This window comes from Hippopotamus amphibius, chromosome X (assembly GCF_030028045.1).
Source record: "Hippopotamus amphibius kiboko isolate mHipAmp2 chromosome X, mHipAmp2.hap2, whole genome shotgun sequence".
NCBI classification, from domain to species: Eukaryota; Metazoa; Chordata; class Mammalia; order Artiodactyla; family Hippopotamidae; genus Hippopotamus; species Hippopotamus amphibius.
In genome coordinates this window covers 91,756,398-91,775,315 of record NC_080203.1, presented here as the reverse complement: position 1 = coordinate 91,775,315, position 18,918 = coordinate 91,756,398, and the positions used below count along the sequence as shown (strand labels likewise).

General features: G+C 44.6%; 1 protein-coding gene across 4 annotated transcripts in view; it reads left to right on the top strand.

Annotated features, from left to right (window-relative positions):
* The window catches only part of MAGED1 (MAGE family member D1), a 71,383-nt gene extending 55,185 nt beyond the window's left edge, over positions 1-16,198 (top strand). For 2 of the 4 annotated variants that reach the window (XM_057718830.1, XM_057718832.1), the window contains exons 2-13: positions 10,003-10,076; positions 10,763-11,491; positions 12,145-12,813; positions 12,945-13,008; positions 13,225-13,304; positions 13,535-13,626; positions 13,854-13,933; positions 14,025-14,067; positions 14,394-14,456; positions 15,043-15,157; positions 15,395-15,780; positions 15,989-16,198. In XM_057718830.1, the coding sequence (XP_057574813.1) occupies positions 10,032-10,076; positions 10,763-11,491; positions 12,145-12,813; positions 12,945-13,008; positions 13,225-13,304; positions 13,535-13,626; positions 13,854-13,933; positions 14,025-14,067; positions 14,394-14,456; positions 15,043-15,157; positions 15,395-15,772 (2,358 nt within the window). In that variant the 5' untranslated portion in view covers positions 10,003-10,031 and the 3' untranslated portion in view covers positions 15,773-15,780; positions 15,989-16,198. Of the gene's footprint in view, positions 1-9,179; positions 9,478-10,002; positions 10,077-10,762; positions 11,492-12,144; positions 12,814-12,944; positions 13,009-13,224; positions 13,305-13,534; positions 13,627-13,853; positions 13,934-14,024; positions 14,068-14,393; positions 14,457-15,042; positions 15,158-15,394; positions 15,781-15,988 lie in introns of those variants that run through there. The other 2 variants (XM_057718829.1, XM_057718831.1) reach the window with 2 other exon arrangements.
* The last annotated feature ends 2,720 nt before the right edge of the window (positions 16,199-18,918 follow it).

The window sequence follows — 18,918 nt, the reverse complement described above, 5'->3', positions numbered from 1 at the left end:
TGGTATGGTGGTATGGTATGGGGGAAAGGGAGTGTTCTGTAATATTCCAATTAAATCTCAGTGTTTTAGTGAGCCTGTGACTCTGGCATGACCTTTACAAGTACTTCTTCTTGTATAGTTCCCCCCACCCCCACCACCACCCCCCTTCACCACACACACATTAGGTGAGACAAGAAAGCTTTCTTGTCTTGAGGGGGGCTGGAGTGAGAAAAATAATGACCTAACTTCATGGCTCTGGGACAAGGCTCTGGTAGTCCTGCCTCCTGGAAGGTAGGACTTTGTTATGGAGGAGGCTCACAAGGATCATCACAAAGACTCTTCCTCTCTTCCTGCTGGGGCCACCAGATCTTTCTTCGATCTTTACTATGAGAACCTGGTGAGATTCCTAGAAATAAAGCCCATGAAAGTGTGCTTCCCCAACAAGACTACCACTTCCAGGAGTTTCTTGCTCTCATTCTTGTCCACATTCAGCATCTAGCAGTTTGTCAAAATTTTCATTTAAAAGTTCCTACAAGTTTATGGCTCTAGTGCCTTCTGCCTTAGGTAAGCAGATCTTGTCTGTAACTCTCGATTTGCCTGTCCCTCAGTATTTCAGGATAGTGGTTTACTCTGAAACCTTGTTTATCTGTCAAGTCCAAGAAAAGTCATTGACTTTTCATTTGTTTAGCTTTTTTTTTTGTTGTTAGCACTTCTTTTCAAGACTGTACTTTTTAGCCTCACATTCATTCTTTTGGGAAGAAAAGCAGGTAAGTAGTAAGGAGTCAGTAGATACTGTGGGTTCCTGAGAAAAGCAGAAACCTACACTCTGTATTCCAGGGATGGAAAGAATCCCCAGATAGGTTTGTAAGGTCCACTGGCAGTGTGGCCTTGTGCCTCACTTCCTGAGTAAGGCCAGGAAGAGGGTGAGGACAAGACTACAAAATAGAAATGGTTGTGTGGTATCTACAGGCATTCTGAGCTTTAGGCCTCCTCACATAGTGTCTCTCAGCTCAGGACATCATGGGAGTATAAGAAGAATATATTAATCAAACACTGCCTCACAGAGATGAACAAGCCTCAACATATGATAGGAGTAGCAGAATATTTCCCATGTATATGAGTGGGATATGACCCCCTCAGAGAGAGTCAGACTCCAAAGGGGCTTTGTGGTAAAAAATGAGGCTAAACTCAACAGCTACCTGCTTGGACAGACACTGGTAAACCAGATAGGACATCATGTCATGCCCTAATGGATATGTGATACTCAGCATTTATCACCCATCCTATTGTTTTGACGCTAAGATACTATAACTTACACACAACTTCAAAGAATGGAGTGAGGGGAACTTCATACTGCTGCAGTTGAGTTTTAACCACTCAGTAGATTGGGAACTTGACAGAATTCAAGTTGAGTTGCAGAGAAAAATAGAACTTATATTTCCTGCATACCTAAATTTGTCAGATAATATCCATACCTGATGAACAACCAGCAGCAGAAAGTATGTGATACATGCTGAGTATCACAGACAAATTCATCTATTTAAAATGTGGGGCACATGGCTCTTACTGGTTGAAAATCACAGTGGTCTTACCTCCAGGCAAGAGTGACGTCATGTGAGAAATGAGCTCTGGCACTTTGATGGGTACCAAATATAAAGGGAACTAGGAATTTGAGGAGAAATAAAGAACTTCTGACATTAAGCATTCTTCTCTCTGCAGAGTGAAATCTGCCATTAGTGAGGTGTGATTCCACGTCATTCCTCCTTTTTCTCCTCCGCCCTGTCTCCCTTACTTCAGACACTTCTCTTTTCTCCCTAGTTATTTTTTCTACACCCTGCTTCCTCTTTTTCTTCCTTCCCCTTGTTTATTTTCCTTTCTTTTTCATTACCCCTTAATCTCTGTATCTCCTTCCACCTCCCTTTCACACTCTCTCATCTTACATCTCTTCTCCCTTCTGCATTCTACTTCCTTATTCTCTTTCCTCCTGCTTTTTCTATTCCAACTTAGTATCCATTTTTTCTCCATTCTCTTATTTCTCCTTATCTTAATAATTCCATTTACTTGCAACTGCTATTGTCACTCATTCTTTCTTTTATTAATTTTATTTTTTCTTCTTTCCTTCCTCCCTCCTCTTCCTTTCTATCCCCTCTCTTTTCAACTTTTCTATTTCCATTTCTCCCTCTTCATGTTTCCTTCTAACAACAAGATGATGAAAATTGAGAGAATAGAATGGAATCAAGTTGCACTTAAAATGGTAGAATCAACAGGAATAGGTGATGAATTAGATTTGGGAACAAAGCGGAAAGAAACGTGAATTAACTATAAGTAAAATAGGAAGGGAAATAAACTACTAAATAATGATGTTTTAAAACTACTTATAAAAAAGCAGCAAACATTCTAAATGGTGAAATGGTAAAGTCATTTCAAGAAAAAGAAAGGGATGTTACTAATTGAGATTATTATCCAATATGTTTTTGCTATTTCAGCAAGTCATATAAGACATCAAGATGGTTGCAATATATATTATAAATTAAGTGATCAAATTATTTTTTTCTTATAGTATGTTTTACATTAGAAATCTCAACAGTTATAATTTTTTAAAAAAATACTAGAATTGGTCACTTCTCCTTCCAGCAGATGTACTCTTCCCTATTTGTCCCTGGGCATTATATATAAACCAAACATGAGAAGACTCTGAAAGTAGGACATAAGTTGGCATGCTCTCTAGGGAACTTGGTTCCCAAGCAATGACATTGCGGTGAGTTCCCTGGCTATGTAATTAGGCACCCAGGTCTCTCCCAGTCAGGGTGGTATCAGTAAAAGCTTAATATGGAGCTGGAACTCTCACTTAGCCCTCAGTGACAAGGAGCCCCTCTCTCCCAGGTGTCAATGGAGGCTGAGTGGAAATGTGGACTTCCACCCACATGTGGCAAACCAGAAGATTTAAATAAGATTCAGATCCTTATAACGTAAGATGCAAAATATCCTGGATGCAATTGAAAATCACTTGTCATATAAAGAACTATGATAATCACAACTTGAATGAGAAAAGACAGTCAACACACACCAGCACCAAGATGACACAGATATTAGAATCATCTGCAAGGGTTTTTAAACAGCCATGATACAAATGTTTCAATGAGCAGTTTTTCATAGAACGCATGAAAGAATGGAAAGTCTCAGCAAAGAAACAGAAAATCTCCAAAAGAAATAGAAGATATAAAGAAGAATCAAAAAGAAATTTAGGAACTTAGAAATATGAGAAAAATCCAATGAATGAACTTAATAGATGAACTCAGCAACAGAATAAGATGACAAAAGAATGAAATAGTGAACTTGAAGGTGGAATGATAGAAATTATCATATCTAACAGTGAAAAATAGACTGAAAAACAAAAATAAACAGAGCCTCGGGTATTTGTTGGACTATTGCAAAAGATCTAACATAGGCTTCATGATAGCCAGAGAAGGAGGAAGGGCTGAAAAAATGGTTGAGAAATTCCTAAGTTGGAAAAAAAGCATAATCAGATAGACTCAACATCATCAACCAACAGGATCTAATTGATATTTATAGACCACTCCACGCAACAACATCAGAATACACAGAACTCTGATAAAAAAAATCAAAGATCTAAATAAAGGGAGAGATACTGTATTCATGGATTAGAAGAATCAACATAGGAAAGATGTTAATTCTCCCTAAATTGATATACAGGTTGAATGCAGTTGCTATCAGAATTACAGTAAGATGCTTTGTAGATACATATCTATGGAAAAATAGAATAACTAGAATAATAGATAAAATAATTCTGAAAAAGAATAAAATTCTATCCAACTTCAAGACTATTGTATAGCTACAGTAATCAAGACTGTTGCAGTATTGATGGATGAGTAGACACATAGACTAAATGGAACAGAATAGAGAACTCAGAAATAGCCTCATACAAGTATGGCCAACTGCTTTTTGACAAAGGTGCAAAGATAACTCATTGGAAGGATCGTCTTTTAAACAAATTGTGCTGGAATGATTGCATGGATTTCCGTAGCTCTGCCTCTTCCATCCCCCCCAAATAAAACTCGACCTAGACCTCACATCTCATTCAAAATTTAAATCCAAATGGATGATACACTTCCATATAAAAGTTAAAACCATAAGACTTTTAGAATATAATACAGGATGAAATCTTCAGATCCTCAGGGCTTGTTGAAAAGTTCTTAGATGACACAAAAACCACAGTCTTTAAAAAGAAAAAAAATCAATAAATTGGAATTCCTAAAAAATTTGCCATGTGACTCTGTTAAGAGGATGAAAAGACAAGCTACAAACTGGGAGAAACCAGTTTGCAAACCATATATCTGACAAAGGACTCATACATAAAATATATAAATTCTCAAGGTTCAACACTAAAAAAAGAAAGAAAACAATAAACTATAAAACGGACAAACAACACGAAGAAACATTTTGATGGCAAATAGGCATATGTTAAAAATGTTCACCATCATTAGCCATTAGGGAAATGTAAATTATAACCACAATGAGTTATTATTTCACATTTATCAGAATGCATAAAAAAATGCAACAGATGCTGGCAAGGATTTGGAGAAAATAGATCCACTCACACATTGTTGATGGGAACGTAAAATGATACAATGCCTCTGGAAAAGTTTGGCAAGTTTCTTATAAACCTAGCATGCTCTTATTACACAATCCAGCAATTGCCCTCTTGGGCATTTATCCCAGAAAAATGAGAACTTATGTTCACAGAAAAAAAAGGACAGAAATGTTTATAGCAGCTTTATTCTAATAGCCCAAACTGGAGACCACCCAGATGTACTTAAGTGTGTGAAGGGTTAAACCAACTGTGGCACATCTATACCATTGAATAGTACTCAGCAATAAAAAGGGAAAAAAACCCCACACAACTTGGATGTATCTCACAGGCATTATGCTGAGTGAAAAAAGTCACTCAAAATGTGCAGTATTGTATGATTCCAGTTTTATAACCTTGAAATGTTAAAATTATAGCAATGGAGAACACATTAATGGCTTCCAAAGGTTAGGGATAGTGGAGGGAATGGAGGTAAGTGTGACTATAAAGGGGTAGTACAGGGAAATCTTTGTGGTGATGGAATAGTTCTGTATCTTGATTGTGGTGGTGATTACTGTGGAAACCTCCACATGTGATAAAGTGACATAGAACTATACACACATGTTATACCAATGTCAATTTCCTGGTTTTGACATTGTATTATAGTTATGTAGGTGTGCCCACTGGGGGAAGAAGCTAAAGGGTGCATAGGACCTCTCTGTACTATCTTTGCAATTTTCTGTGTATCTGTGATTAATTAAAGCTTAAAATTCTGAAATATGTTAAAGTAGTAGAATTAATAAAATAATTTGCTAAGAGCAGCTGGCCCAGCTGTATTTCAAAAATCATGCCATAAATATTAGTTGGTTGGATACCATTATTGCCACCACCAAACATTGGATACTGGATGCTGCCCTTGGCCCTACTACCAATGCTGTGCCTAGAAACTGGATTTTCTTGCAGTTCCTGCTCCCACCACCACAGATATGGCATTGAATTTTGTCGTTGAATTTTTGAATCACTCCTTTCACAATCAAGTGTTAGGTTGGAATTATGACTGTGCAGTGGAAGACCTGACTTGGCAGGTCTGGGGTGTTCAAACTCTGTGCATTCCAAAAAATGTCTGCACATTCCAAAGAGAGGTCCAGCTCTTGACAAACTCCTGGGAGATAACCTCTAAGCCTTTGGCATATCATGCCTGATTAGAGTCTCTTTGTTCACCCGGCACTTTGGGCCAACAGATGGTTTATGTTAAGAGTATGATTTATAGTGGGGCCTTGAGCCTTGTGGCATTAGTTTGACCTCTGCACAGGCTGGAGACTGAGTAACTAAGGTTAGCCACCCAGGTGTTCCATGCCTACGTGACTGACCTCCAGTAAAATCCCAGGCACCAATGCTCAGGTCAGCTTCCCTGGTGGTCATACATCTTGCTGGGAGAGTTAAGCACTGGCCATACAACTCCACTGAGAGAGGACAACTGGAAGCTCATCCCTGTTCTCTTCTGGACTTTGACTTATGCACCTTTTAGCTTTGTGGATTCAAATCGGTATCCTTTCATTGTAATACACCATAGCTATGAATGTAACACCTATCCTGAGTTCTGTGAGTGCTTCTAGTAAATCATTGAATCCAAGGGTGGTGTTCAGGACCCCACCACACTGGTAAATCTTAGATCGCATTCTCTTAGCTGCTAAGGGAATGTGCAAAAGTAAATATATCTGGCTTTTGTGGCTCTTGCAAGTTGAAACTGTTACATAATATAGAGTATACACACTTACTAAAATTTGAAAAAAAAAATTTGCAGTAATCTAGCCCTAAAGGATTTCAATAAGCATCTGTAGGACTGTACAAAGAAGTCCCCAAAATAATTGAGACAAAGACAACACAAGAAAAATAGTCAAAAGACTTGGACAAGTACTTTACCGAAGAAATCCAGTAGGTCCATTCTTATATGAATGTGTTCCACTACTTATTAGAAATGTAAATAATTAAAACCACAAGGATATACCAATAAAATACATATCAGATTGGAAAAAAATTGGAAAAGTCTTATGACACCGAACACTGTAGAGTATATCAGTCTTACTCCTGGGCATCTGATATCACAGGAATAAATATTGAGCATTAAATTAAAGATAATATGTTGTCGGTATGTGCTCCCTCCCCCTGCCAAAACACCTGAAACCAAATGAATTACCATTAATGAGGAAATGGTTGAATACATTGTGGTCCATCCCTATTATGGAATATTATGCAGCAATGTAAAAGAGTGAATCAGAGGTAGATTAGCATTAACTAAGATAAATCAGACGCATTAAAGTGTATATATGACCTTAATTTTTGTAAAACAATAAAAAAGATTTTTTGAACATGGAAGGATATATGGTTGTTAAAAATGCATGTTTAAGATGAGGGTAGAGGTGAAAAAAAGTGGGAGGCAGTCAGTAAAAGAATGCAATTTCAAGTATGGCATATATAATGTAATCCCATTTATGATAGAATATATATGCATAAAGTGGTGTATGAAAAGGTAGCATCAAAATCTTAATAGCAGTTATCTCAAGGTGGTGAGATTTGAAGTGATGGCTACTTAATTTCTAAAACATTTGGTAATGTTTGAACTTTTAATGATGAATATGAATTGTTTGCATAATGAGGAAAAGTAAGTGAATTCATTACAGGAAAGAAAAAAGAATGCCTCTCAGGTTTCTTGTGGATGGTGGGATTCATTCATTCATTAAACAAATATTTTTGAGCATATAAAATATGCCAGGCATCATTTTAGGTGCTAGGGATACAGCAATGAATAAAACAAGCAAAAATCTATCTCCCTAAAAGCCTTTTTATTCTAGTGGAGAGAGGGGGCATGGCTAAAGAAGAAACACAGTGTTGGTGAGGAGGAGAATACATGGGACCTGTTAATTGGGAAAATACCAAGAAAACTGAGGAAGTGAGGTAGGCTGTCGGAGTATACATCTAGAATTCATAAGCCAAGTCAAGACTGGAGATACAGATATGGGAGCAGAAAGCATATAAAATGGTGTTTCAGATCTCCTTTCCTGAGTCTGATCACGTCCCACTGCAGACACTTTACAGAGGAAGTGCTGAGGAAAAACAGGCAGCTGACAGGGGAGGTTGCTATGCAACAGATGAGGAAAGTCATCCAGCCAGGCAGAATTGATGTTGGCCCTTGGGGACCAAGTGCTGCAGTTCCTCCCAACATTAGCTTCCTTTCATATGTTGGCTCCTGGCAGGAGCTGATGCCAGAACAAATGTGAAATGTACAAAAATCTACCTTGGATTTTTGGCGAGTATCAGTTCAATTTGAGTCAGTTCACATCTGTATATCATTTTCTGCCTTTTTGAGCCCCTCCAGTCATTCTGGGAGCACAGCAGCATGTGTGCCCTTGGGTAGGACCCAGTAAGTGCTACTTGCACTTCCCATTTTGCATATTGAGAGGCTGGGCTCAGAATTACAGTGGCCTGACTGGGCTCATACAGCTAGTGACACACTGGCCTAGCACTCCATCCCACGAATTGAGGCTCAGCCCTGGAAGGAACCAGGGCAAGCATTTACTCTCAATCAAGCCTTGCCATGGCTCAGACACACAAGTGCCTGATTGTCCTGGCCGCTCCAGCGGGCACCAGGAAGGCCTAAGAGGACAGCATTTGTGCCACTCAGAGCGAAGAGGCCTGACGGTGCTGGGAGTGGACCCCCAGGAGCAATTCACAGACCTGGATGGACCCACATAAAGCAGGCAAGGAGTGGGCCTGGGGCCTCTACCTGTTCCCCCTGAGATGCAGAGCATAAGCTTAGGTGGGACAGATGTTGACAGGGCAGGGTAGGTGGGGTGGATCTGTTGCTCAAACTGAAGAATGGAGGGTGCCTCAGTCCCCTGGCCAGTGATGGTGCAACATGGGTTTTAGGGTCTGGAAGACCCAGGCCCAAATTTTGCATTTTGTTTACTGGCTCTGTGTCCTTGTCTAATTCATGCAATATGTCTATACCTCAGCATCTTGATCTGTAAAATGGAGATGCTGACATCCACCTCCCAGGGCTGCTGTGCGAGGAAAACAAACCCCAGCGTAGACTGTTCTGTGAAGTACAAGCTGTGCCCTTCCCTCCCCACCTCCACACAGAAAATAAATAGCTGGAGCTGCACAAAGGGCAGGAAAGAAGCTAATGTTTATGAGTCTGGAAGCTGTTGGGTTGGGGGGAGATCATGTAGAGTCACGTGACAGGCACAGACTTTTTCTACCTACATTAATGTATACTTCGGCCATTCCTTTTCCTAGGTCCCTAAGTGGATGAGCTTATTTATAGCAGGAGCCTAGCACTTGTTGCAATTAGAGACCCTACACAGAGACCTCCTTAATAGTGACCTAAGTGTTGCTAGACTAGAGGGTGGAGATGCATGCTGACCCGACAGGAGGGGCCTTGAGAGGGGAGGGATAGAGCAGAGACGCATTGCGGTAAAGGTAGGGGGCTGGTGTGTGGGGCAAGGGGTGGGATCAAGAGGCACAGCGCATCTGTTTGGGGGAGGGGATATAGAGGAAGGGGAGGGACCGCTGTATACTGTCCACCTGGTTGGTGGTGGGGTGGTGTGTTGGCAAAGGGGCGGGACTGCCTCCCACCGCACATGCGCAGCATAGTCCTCGGGACGAAGCTTTTGTTGGGGAAGCGGGCGGGACTCTTATTTGGTCGGTCAGTTCTTGCGCATGCGTACAACCATCTGAGGCGGTGGGTGGTATATTAGGCGAAGAGGCGGGGTCGTCCTAGCTGCCGCGCTGGCATTTTCTCCTGGACAAGGAGAGGGTGCGGCTGCTGAGAGCCGAACACTGCAATCCTGCTCCTCTGAGTCGTGAAGAAGGGAGGCAACGAGGGGGTTGGGGTTGGGGCCTGAGGCAAGGTGAGAATTAGCCCCCAGACAGGGCATCTTGCCCCCTGGTGCGGGCCCCCCATTTTTCATCCCGATCCCTTTACCCCGAATTCTGATCCCTCTTCCACTCCCCGAACCCCGATTCACACCCCTCACCCGATCCTCCCTTATTCAGAATCCCTTTTCGCTCTCTGAACCCCTCCCATCGTTCAGAATCTCTACAGATTTCTCGACCTCGATCTGTACTGTTCTACGATTCCTCCTGATTCGAAAACTCCATTCAATTTCCCAAATGCGAATCCTAACGCAATTTGCCTGGATTCACAACTCTTATCTGAACCCGGATTTGAAGCTTCTCCCCGTCGTAGCTTCTCGGGATTCAGAACCTCCATCCAGACACCCATTCACTTTTCCCACTCCGATCTGACCCGTTCTCCTCACGTTCAGCACCTCATCTGCCCCCACAATCAAATCTCAAACACCACCATCTCCCCAAATTCGTTCTTTCGCATTTGCCCTCTGTAGTATAACGCGCACCTCCTCCACACCCCCCAGGCTCGGCTCTTGCCAGAGGAACAAGAACCATGTCTCAGAAAATGGACTGTGGTGCGGGCCTCCTCGGCTTCCAGGTGAGATCTCCACTCCCCACCCCACCATTTCCCTAGCCGACAGTTCTGTCCAGATGCCTGGATCCGATTTTGCCTTCTTGATGCCTAGATTCCGTGATTTTTCAAATTCCCATGGTTTAAGGGCGGGGGTCGGGGGTCGTCCCTTTTCAGCCATCAGTCCCTGCTCAGAGAAAGGGGAGATCCTGTTAGTAGTCGGGGCAATCTGCCCAGAGAATGCGGGTTGGGTAAGGAACCATTTTTTTCCCCGTAGTCCTGATGCTTGTAGAGCTCTCTGCCGCCCCCTCCCCCAACCTCCCGCCTCCACCCTCCCTTTCTCCTGCATTCCCCACCCTCTGCGACCCCCTTATTCTCCTCAACTCCTCAAGGCGGCACTCTTGCTCCGCCTCCGCCGCCTCCTGAGCTCCTACTTCACACTGCATTGCTCTGCTCTAACCTCACTCCTAGATCAGCACCCCCACTCCGTTTTGCCCGCTCTCCTCATTTGGCCCCACCCCTTGTTTAGCCCCTGCCCCACTCAGCCTCTACCACACGTTTTGTGCACCCACGCAGGCCTCTAGATTTCTTTCTCAGCATTCCTCTTTTTGCACCAACTGCTCGCCTGCCCCTCCTCAGTGCATTCCCTTCCCTTCCCTCCCAACCCCACTTCAGAGGCCCAGAGATTTAATTTTTTTTCCTTGTATCTGCAGAAGGAGGCCTCTGTGGAAGACAGCACCTTGCTCATGCAGACCCTGATGGAGGCCATCCAGATCTCAGAGGCTCCGCCTACCAACCCGGCCACAGCAGCTGCCAGCGCACCGAATGCTAGTCCTCAGAGTTCACAGCCCCCAACAGCCAGTGAGATGGCTGATATGCAAGCTTTAGCAGCTGCCACTAAGCCTAAGACAGCCTTTAAGGCCCAGAATGCCACTACAAAAGGCCCAAATGCTGCGTATGATTTCTCTCAGGCTCTTAATGCCAAGGAAACTCCCAACACGCCGCCTACGGCAGCCTTTAAATCCCACAATGCCCCCGCAAAGGGCCCAAATGCTGCCTATGATTTTTCCCAGGCAGCAACCACCAGTGAGTTAACTGCCAACAAGTCAGATATGGCCTTTAAGGCCCAGAATACCACTAATAAGGTGGGCCCAAATGCCACCTACAATTTCTCTCAGTCTCTCAGTGCCAGTGAGATGGTCAACACTCAGTCCAAGACAGCCTTCAAGGCTTGGAGTGACACCACTAAGTCCCCAACAGCAGATACTCAGACTCAGAATGTTAACCAAGCCAAGATGGCCACTTTCCAGGCTGACATAGAGGCTGACCCAGGCCCAGGTATCTGTGAATCTGATGGTGCAGCTGCACAGACATCAGCAGATGGTTCCCAAGCTCAGAATCTGGAGTCCAGGACTATAATTCGGGGCAAGAGGACACGCAAGGTGAGATCCCTGCTAGTTGCACTTTGCTTTGGGCTCCTTCCCTGAGGTGGTTCATTTGTTCTAAACAAAAGAAAACTAAATATATATAACTGTCTGTATTCGGCTAGGTTGTAGGGGATAAGGTGAATGCAATAATTCTTGTTCTCTGAGTGTCCACAGACTAAGGGAGAGATGAGACATGGACACGTAATATGTATAGTCTGTATATAATTCAGTTTATATTTTGAAAGTAGCCACCATGTGTTAGGTCTTAGCCTAAGCACATTCACACAGGTTATCTCACTCACTAAATCTTCAGGGTACCTCATACCAGCTAGGGAATCATAGTTTCAGTTTTACAGAAAAGGAAACTACGTCCCAGAGAGGTGAAGTGACTTGAGTGATTTGTCCAGGGTGGTACAAGCAGAGCCAGTGGTGGACATAGGAAGAGGAGAAGCCTCAGGCCCCACCCTTGGGTTGCTCCTGGCCTGGTTCAGAGATGAAACTCCTGCCTGGAAGACAGTGAAAGACAAGCCCAGGACTCAGGGTGACCATTGGCTAGTGGGTCAGGCTGTCACTACAGGTGAGGGTTTTAGGAGTCCTTCCTGGAATAGATACAGTGAGGACATAGAAGCAATTGGTGACCCTGACCTTCCTTTTCTTTGATGATGCAGATTAATAACTTGAATGTGGAAGAGAGCAGCAGTGGGGATCAGAGGCGGGCCCCACTGGCTCCAGGGACCTGGAGGTCTGCACCCGTTCCAGTTACCACTCAGAGCCCACCTGGCGCACCCCCCAATGTGCTCTGGCAGACCCCATTGGCCTGGCAGAACCCATCAGGCTGGCAAAACCAGCCAGCCAGGCAGACCCCACCAGCACGTCAGAGCCCCCCAGCTAGGCAGACCCCACCAGCCTGGCAAAACCCAGTTGCTTGGCAGAACCCAGTGATCTGGCCAAACCCAGTGATCTGGCAGAACCCTGTGATCTGGCCAAACCCCATTGTCTGGCCTGGTCCAGTTGTCTGGCCAAACCCATTGGCCTGGCAGAATCCACCTGGATGGCAGACCCCACCTGGATGGCAGAATCCACCAGGCTGGCAGGGTCCTCCAGATTGGCAAGGCCCTCCTGACTGGCCACTACCCCCTGACTGGCCACTGCCACCTGATTGGCCGCTTCCCACTGACTGGCCGCTCCCACCTGACTGGATCCCCACCGATTGGCCAGTTCCACCTGACTGGCAGAACCTGCGCCCCTCACCGAACCTGCGCCCCTCTCCCAACTCGCGTGCCTCACAGAACCTGGGTGCTTCACAGCCCCGAGATGTGGCCCTTCTTCAGGAAAGAGTAAGAACTGTAACTCCCCAGTCACTTCTCCTTTCCCCCTTGCTCTTTTCTTTGTTGTTCTTCCATCTATAATTCAACCAAGTGTTCTATAAGTATCTTATAACTTTAATGATTTCTTTTTTCCCTCCCAGGCAAATAAGTTGGTCAAGTACTTGATGCTTAAAGATTACACAAAGGTGCCCATCAAGCGCTCAGGTAGGCATCCAGTGCCCTCTCCCAGAGCTCTGCCCTTCCCTTCACCCCATGCTCTGTGGACATCTCTTTGCTTATATGTCCCCTCCCCTTCATTTCCTTCCTTCCATGATTGAGTCTTCCTTTTTCACTGACTGTGCTCCCCTGGGCAGGGCTGGCAAAGAGGTCGCAGCTCTGTGGCCCCTGCTCAGCTCAGATGCTCCCTCCTTCCTCCTACAGAAATGCTGAGGGATATCATCCGTGAATACACTGATGTGTATCCAGAAATCATTGAACGTGCATGCTTTGTCCTGGAGAAGGTGAGAAGGCAGCCCTGAGGAACAGAATGATGGGGAAAGGTGGTTTTTGTTGTTGTTTTGTTTTGGGTTTTTTCTTTTTTTTATAGATATTACGGGAAAGTCTTGATTTAAAAGATTCGTGGGATTCCTACTTGGAGTTTAGGGCAAATCTCACAGGGAGGTGAACAACTGAGTATGGGTAGCTTATGCTAGATTTTGTAATTTTATAGGCTGTTTTCTTGTCCCTGTAGAAATTTGGAATTCAACTGAAGGAAATTGACAAGGAAGAACACTTGTATATTCTCATCAGTACCCCTGAGTCCCTGGCTGGCATACTGGGAACGTAAGATGGGAAAGGAGGTGGAACATTGCCTTTCTTAGTGGTGCTTTTTTCCTGGGAGTTTCAAGTAGGTCAGGGTCCAGGATTCAGGGTCACATAGCAGGTCATGGACAGAACTGGGGTAGAATTATGCCCTAGCTGAGGAATACTGGGGAAGCGAGATGGGTAAGCTGCCTGGGGTGTCTCATACAAATGACTGCTGAAAATTTATTCTTTTTGTACTTCTTTAGAACCAAAGACACACCCAAGCTGGGTCTCCTCTTAGTGATTTTAGGTGTCATCTTCATGAATGGCAACCGTGCCAGCGAAGGTGAGTGGCTGGGCCAGCAGCTGGGGGTCGGCTACTGCCTGATTTCCATGCTCATTTTCCATCCCTTGTCTCCCCTTGCCTCCCATTGCAGCTGTCCTCTGGGAGGCACTACGCAAGATGGGACTGCGTCCTGGGTATGATTGGGCTCTCTCATCTCTTGCCTATTTATATCATCCTTTGGCAACAGAGGGTGGTCCCAGGATTGCATCAGCCTGGTGGTCTAAGGGAATTGGTTTGGGGAGGTACAGAGCCCAAGGATGTGACCTGGGTAGATGGGGAGATAGTCCTGATCTCTCTGCCTCTTCTTTTGTCTCTACCTCTGTGCTGGAAAACTCTTTTTCCTTTGGGCAGTGTCATATCTCTGATTATGGATCCCTTTTTTGTTTGTTTGTCTCTTTGTTTTTGCTTTTTGGTTTTTTGTTTTTGTTTTTGTTTTTGTTTTGTTTTGTTTTACTATCAGGGTAAGACATCCCCTCCTTGGAGATCTGAGGAAACTTCTCACTTACGAGTTTGTAAAGCAAAAGTAAGTGATGCCTAAGTGACTTTGTCTGGTCCTCATGAATTCTGTGTGCTGGTCAGCCTCAGAAAGCCTTTCTTCCCATGCTCATTTCTTATACTAACTATACCTATACCTATGCATACACACACACACACACATATGTACTCAGGAGTATTTATTGACTATATTCCTTGTGGTTGGATTTTCCTGCAGTATAGTTATGTTGCAAGTGGAGCCTGTCCACCATGCCCACAGTAGATATTCCCAAGGCTGGGCTTAGCTGAGATTTTTCGATGGGCGTATCTATGGTTCAGTGACAAAATTATAAGAACCTGGAGCTAGAGTTGTGACAGAGGGGGTGAAATTAAGTGTTGTCCTTTCTATGACCCTACACAAGCCATCCTCCAGGCCTTAGGTGACTGCTTGGTATAGAAGCACTGGCACAGAAATTCAAAGGCCTGATTATTAGAGGGTAAATAATCTGTGTTTAGGAATGAGACTGGGGAGAGTTGCTACCTGAAATCTGGGATGTCAGAATCTCGGATTATTATGCATGGATGGACTATCATTCTGCCTGGGTAGAAACAAAGGCCTTTCTCCTCTTTCAAAGGTACCTAGACTACAGACGAGTGCCCAACAGCAACCCTCCTGAGTATGAGTTCCTCTGGGGCCTCCGTTCCTACCATGAGACTAGCAAGATGAAAGTGCTGCGATTCATTGCAGAGGTAATAGAGGAACTGCAAGACTTGATAGGTTAAGGAATGAAGTATGACTAGCTGGGAAGAGTCCAGAGCAGGAATGAGATCTTAGATATCACACATGGTAGGTGCCACATTATTGGTGGTATTTGTTGTTGTAACTACATAAACAGTAGCACAAAGTAGGGCGCTAAATATATAGTAGGTGCTTCATAAATATTAACTAATACTATTATGGGTTTTATTTTCTACTCCTCATCTCAGGTTCAGAAGAGAGACCCTCGTGACTGGACTGCACAGTTCATGGAGGCCGCAGATGAGGCCTTGGATGCTCTGGATGCTGCTGCAGCCGAGGCCGAGGCCCGGGCTGAGGCAAGAACCCGCATGGGGATTGGAGATGAGGCCGTATCTGGGCCCTGGAGCTGGGATGACATTGAATTTGAGCTGCTGACCTGGGATGAGGAAGGAGATTTTGGAGATCCCTGGTCCAGAATCCCATTTACCTTCTGGGCCAGATACCACCAGAATGCTCGCTCCAGATTTCCTCAGACCTTCGCCGGCCCCATTATTGGCCCTGGTGGTACAGCCAGTGCCAACTTTGCTGCCAACTTTGGTGCCATCGGTTTCTTCTGGGTTGAGTGAGATGTTGGGTAGGTATATCACTTTGGATTGGGCATTTAGGGTCATTGGGAGATATAGAGTCCATGGGAATGTATTTATGTGCTCTAGCTTAGAGTTCTCAGAAACCCATGGTGGGAAGATGAGGAACGTATGGGGAAGCAGTGTTTGTTGTTTATGTTCCTTACTATTTGGTACATAGCATTGATTTTTAAATTTTTTTCTCTTTTATGTTCACAGATATTGCTAATCAGTTGCAATAGTCTTTCCCCTGAGTGAGGCTGAAGCCTCAGAATTCTTCTAAACACAGCTATCTAGAGAGCCACATCCTGTTGACTGAAAGTGGCATGCAAGATAAATTTATTTGCTGTTCCTTGTCTGTTGCTTTTTCCCCCCTTGTGTGCTGTCAAGTTTTGGTATCAGAAATAAACGTTGAAACTGCAAAGTGAATTAGATGTGCTACATGTTTTTTCTGTGTTTAGGGAGAGATCAACATATTTATATGGGAGAGATGGGGCCTCAGTTCTAGCCTGAAGGGCGGATCAGCTTTCTCGCTAATGGATAGGGAAACAAAGGAGGGATTGATGAACACGAATGTTAACGAGGTCTAAAAAAAAGTACGGTATTAAATATCACTGACGTGACTCATATGTGATAGATATGCTGCTAGGTGTTTTTAAGTGACATTGAAAGATGAAATAACGAGAGAGGGTGTAGGTGATCAGACAGTTGCATTTAAGAAGACAGAGGAGGTAGAACTCCAGGTAATAATAATAAAGTTCAGAGAGTAGGTGGTTGAAGGGGAGGGAAGATAACTGTTCCTGGAGATAATGTTCTGGGGACTCCAGGGTGTTGGTTGTATTATCCACATGGAAAGTGAAATAAGTCTAAGATGGGGGCAGGGATAGGAGCAGAGAACACGATGAGCCAGGTGCCAAAGTTTCCTGTGTGAGAAGGATGGTCTCATACCCCTAGTCACATTGCCCATAAAGGGGTGGGCCCACTGGTCCCCCTTATCTCCAGAAATGCTGCCCAGGAAACTGCCTCTAGAAAGCCTTCACAATCCCCCACCCCCACAGGAACAGGGCCTCATCACAGAGACAAGGTCTTATGCATAGTGAAGGAGACCTCACAATGGCCTCTTCTCCCCTCCTGCAAAGAGAAAGAGGAACCTTTGTTGCTTAGAGAACAAGAATTGAGAAAGTAAGACAAAGCTCCACGCAGAGCCAGACAGCCTCTTGGCTGTGACTGTGATTGGGGACCAGCTTGAGCTACTGAGGTTTTGCTGGAAGCAGAGCTTTCTCACTGAGGATCAAGTTAGGCCAAGGCTATAACTTCCTCAGAGGCTTACTGGTACCTAAGCATGTGGACAAGGACAGACGCAGGAGCTCCTGGGGTAGAAGAAAGCAGGAGCAAAGGCAATTTAGCCTCCTGGGAAGGGCTCAGTAGTGGGCAGGGACAGTGTCCAGCGCTTCTTCAGGTTCCCAGGTGACATCCACATTATGAGAGGAGAGAACCCAGTATTAGTAGGAAGGAGCCAGCAGTGTGGAGCCCCCGCCCCTCCCTGCCTCTTGTCCTCACTACCAGGTTCCCCTCTTTCAGCCAGGCCTGGATCCTGACCCTCTTCTCAGGCAAGCCTGGGGGAAGCGCAGCCAGAGGCCTTTTAGGCAGGGTTGTTCTAGCCCCGCGTCTCTATGGTAACGGGTCTGGGCTGCAGTTCCTGGGTGCTGGTAATTCTAATTGTTGGTGGAAACACCCAAGTTCTGTGGGACTGGGACTGACTTTCTGCGGGGGAGGGTGCTTTCACCACGTGCCAGCTTAGGCCGCAGAGTCCCTCACCTACCTCAGGTTTCTCCCGATGTGTGTTTACAGCCTCCACATTCAGGTAGATGGACTCCACTTTGCAGCCTCAGAAAAGAACAACCAGGCCATCCATAAGCCACCCAGGTAAGCACAGGTCTTCCCTGAGGTATCATTCCCTCCACCCGTCACCACCCACACCCCCAGCTCCACGCTGTGTGCAGATTGTGACTGCCCTTTAGGGAGGGGAACTTAGACCAGCTGTGTGATGTCTGGGGAAGACACCAGGCCTAAGAGGCAGGAACGGGGCATCCTCCCAGCTTTGCCCCTAATAGTCTCAGAGTTCTCTGAGCCTCCCTTGCCCAATTGTCAGTGGGAATGAGAGATGAGAAGAGGTGATCTCTGCGCCCATCCCCAGCTCTTGTCTGTGAGACAGAAACCTAATCTTTGTAATAATGATGGAGATCTATGGATCCTCCCAGCTGTGTTAGGTGCTGAAGTGGTGGAAGAGCCCTGGGGCACTGCCTTGGGGCGACCAGTCCCAGTTAAAGTTTATTTTGAGAACTATGTGGTTACGGCAACATCAGAGGTCACAAGGGAGTTCTAGGGAGCCTGAAGAAAGAGAAGGGTGGTATCATTTGGACCTGGAGCTGGCAGAGGAGACCCAATGCGTGTGGAAGCCCTATTAGCTCCATCCTTGTGGATTGTACCCTAATCTGGGCTTCAGTACACCGTGTGCTCTGTTCACACCCTAGAAGAGATCTGATTCTTTCCCTTCCCTGCTCACAAAATTCTGGTGCAATTTGGACAGTTGGCAAAATCTGAATTAGATCAGTTACTGGTCTGTTAGTATCAATGTTAGTGGTCAGATTTTGATTATTGTACTGTTTTCTATAAGATAATGTCTTTGTAATTTACTCTCAAAATATTTAAAAGATTGTGTCCACATGTATGTGTGTGTGGAGAGTGAGAGACAGAGGGAGGATAATAAAATGTTAATAGTAAAATATTAACAGTAGAGAATCTAGGTTAAGTGTATATGGGAATTCTTTTTACTATCCTTGCAACTTTTTTGTTGTCTTAAATTTATCAGAATAAAAAGTTTAAAAAATTATTTTTATTTTAACAAATATTTACTGAAGCTCACTTATCCAACATCTACACACACTTCTTGCCATTTCACCCTTTGGTGTTATATATATATATGAATATATAAGATATTGCATCCAGATCCAAGTCCAGAGATAATGGTTCATCCTAATTAACAGAGATTTTGAATGAGGACATTTGGGGAAATGGACACAAAATAGATCTAGGGAAGTGGTATATGGACTTCTTGGAACCGGTCAGGAGCATGAGGCTATTAGTTT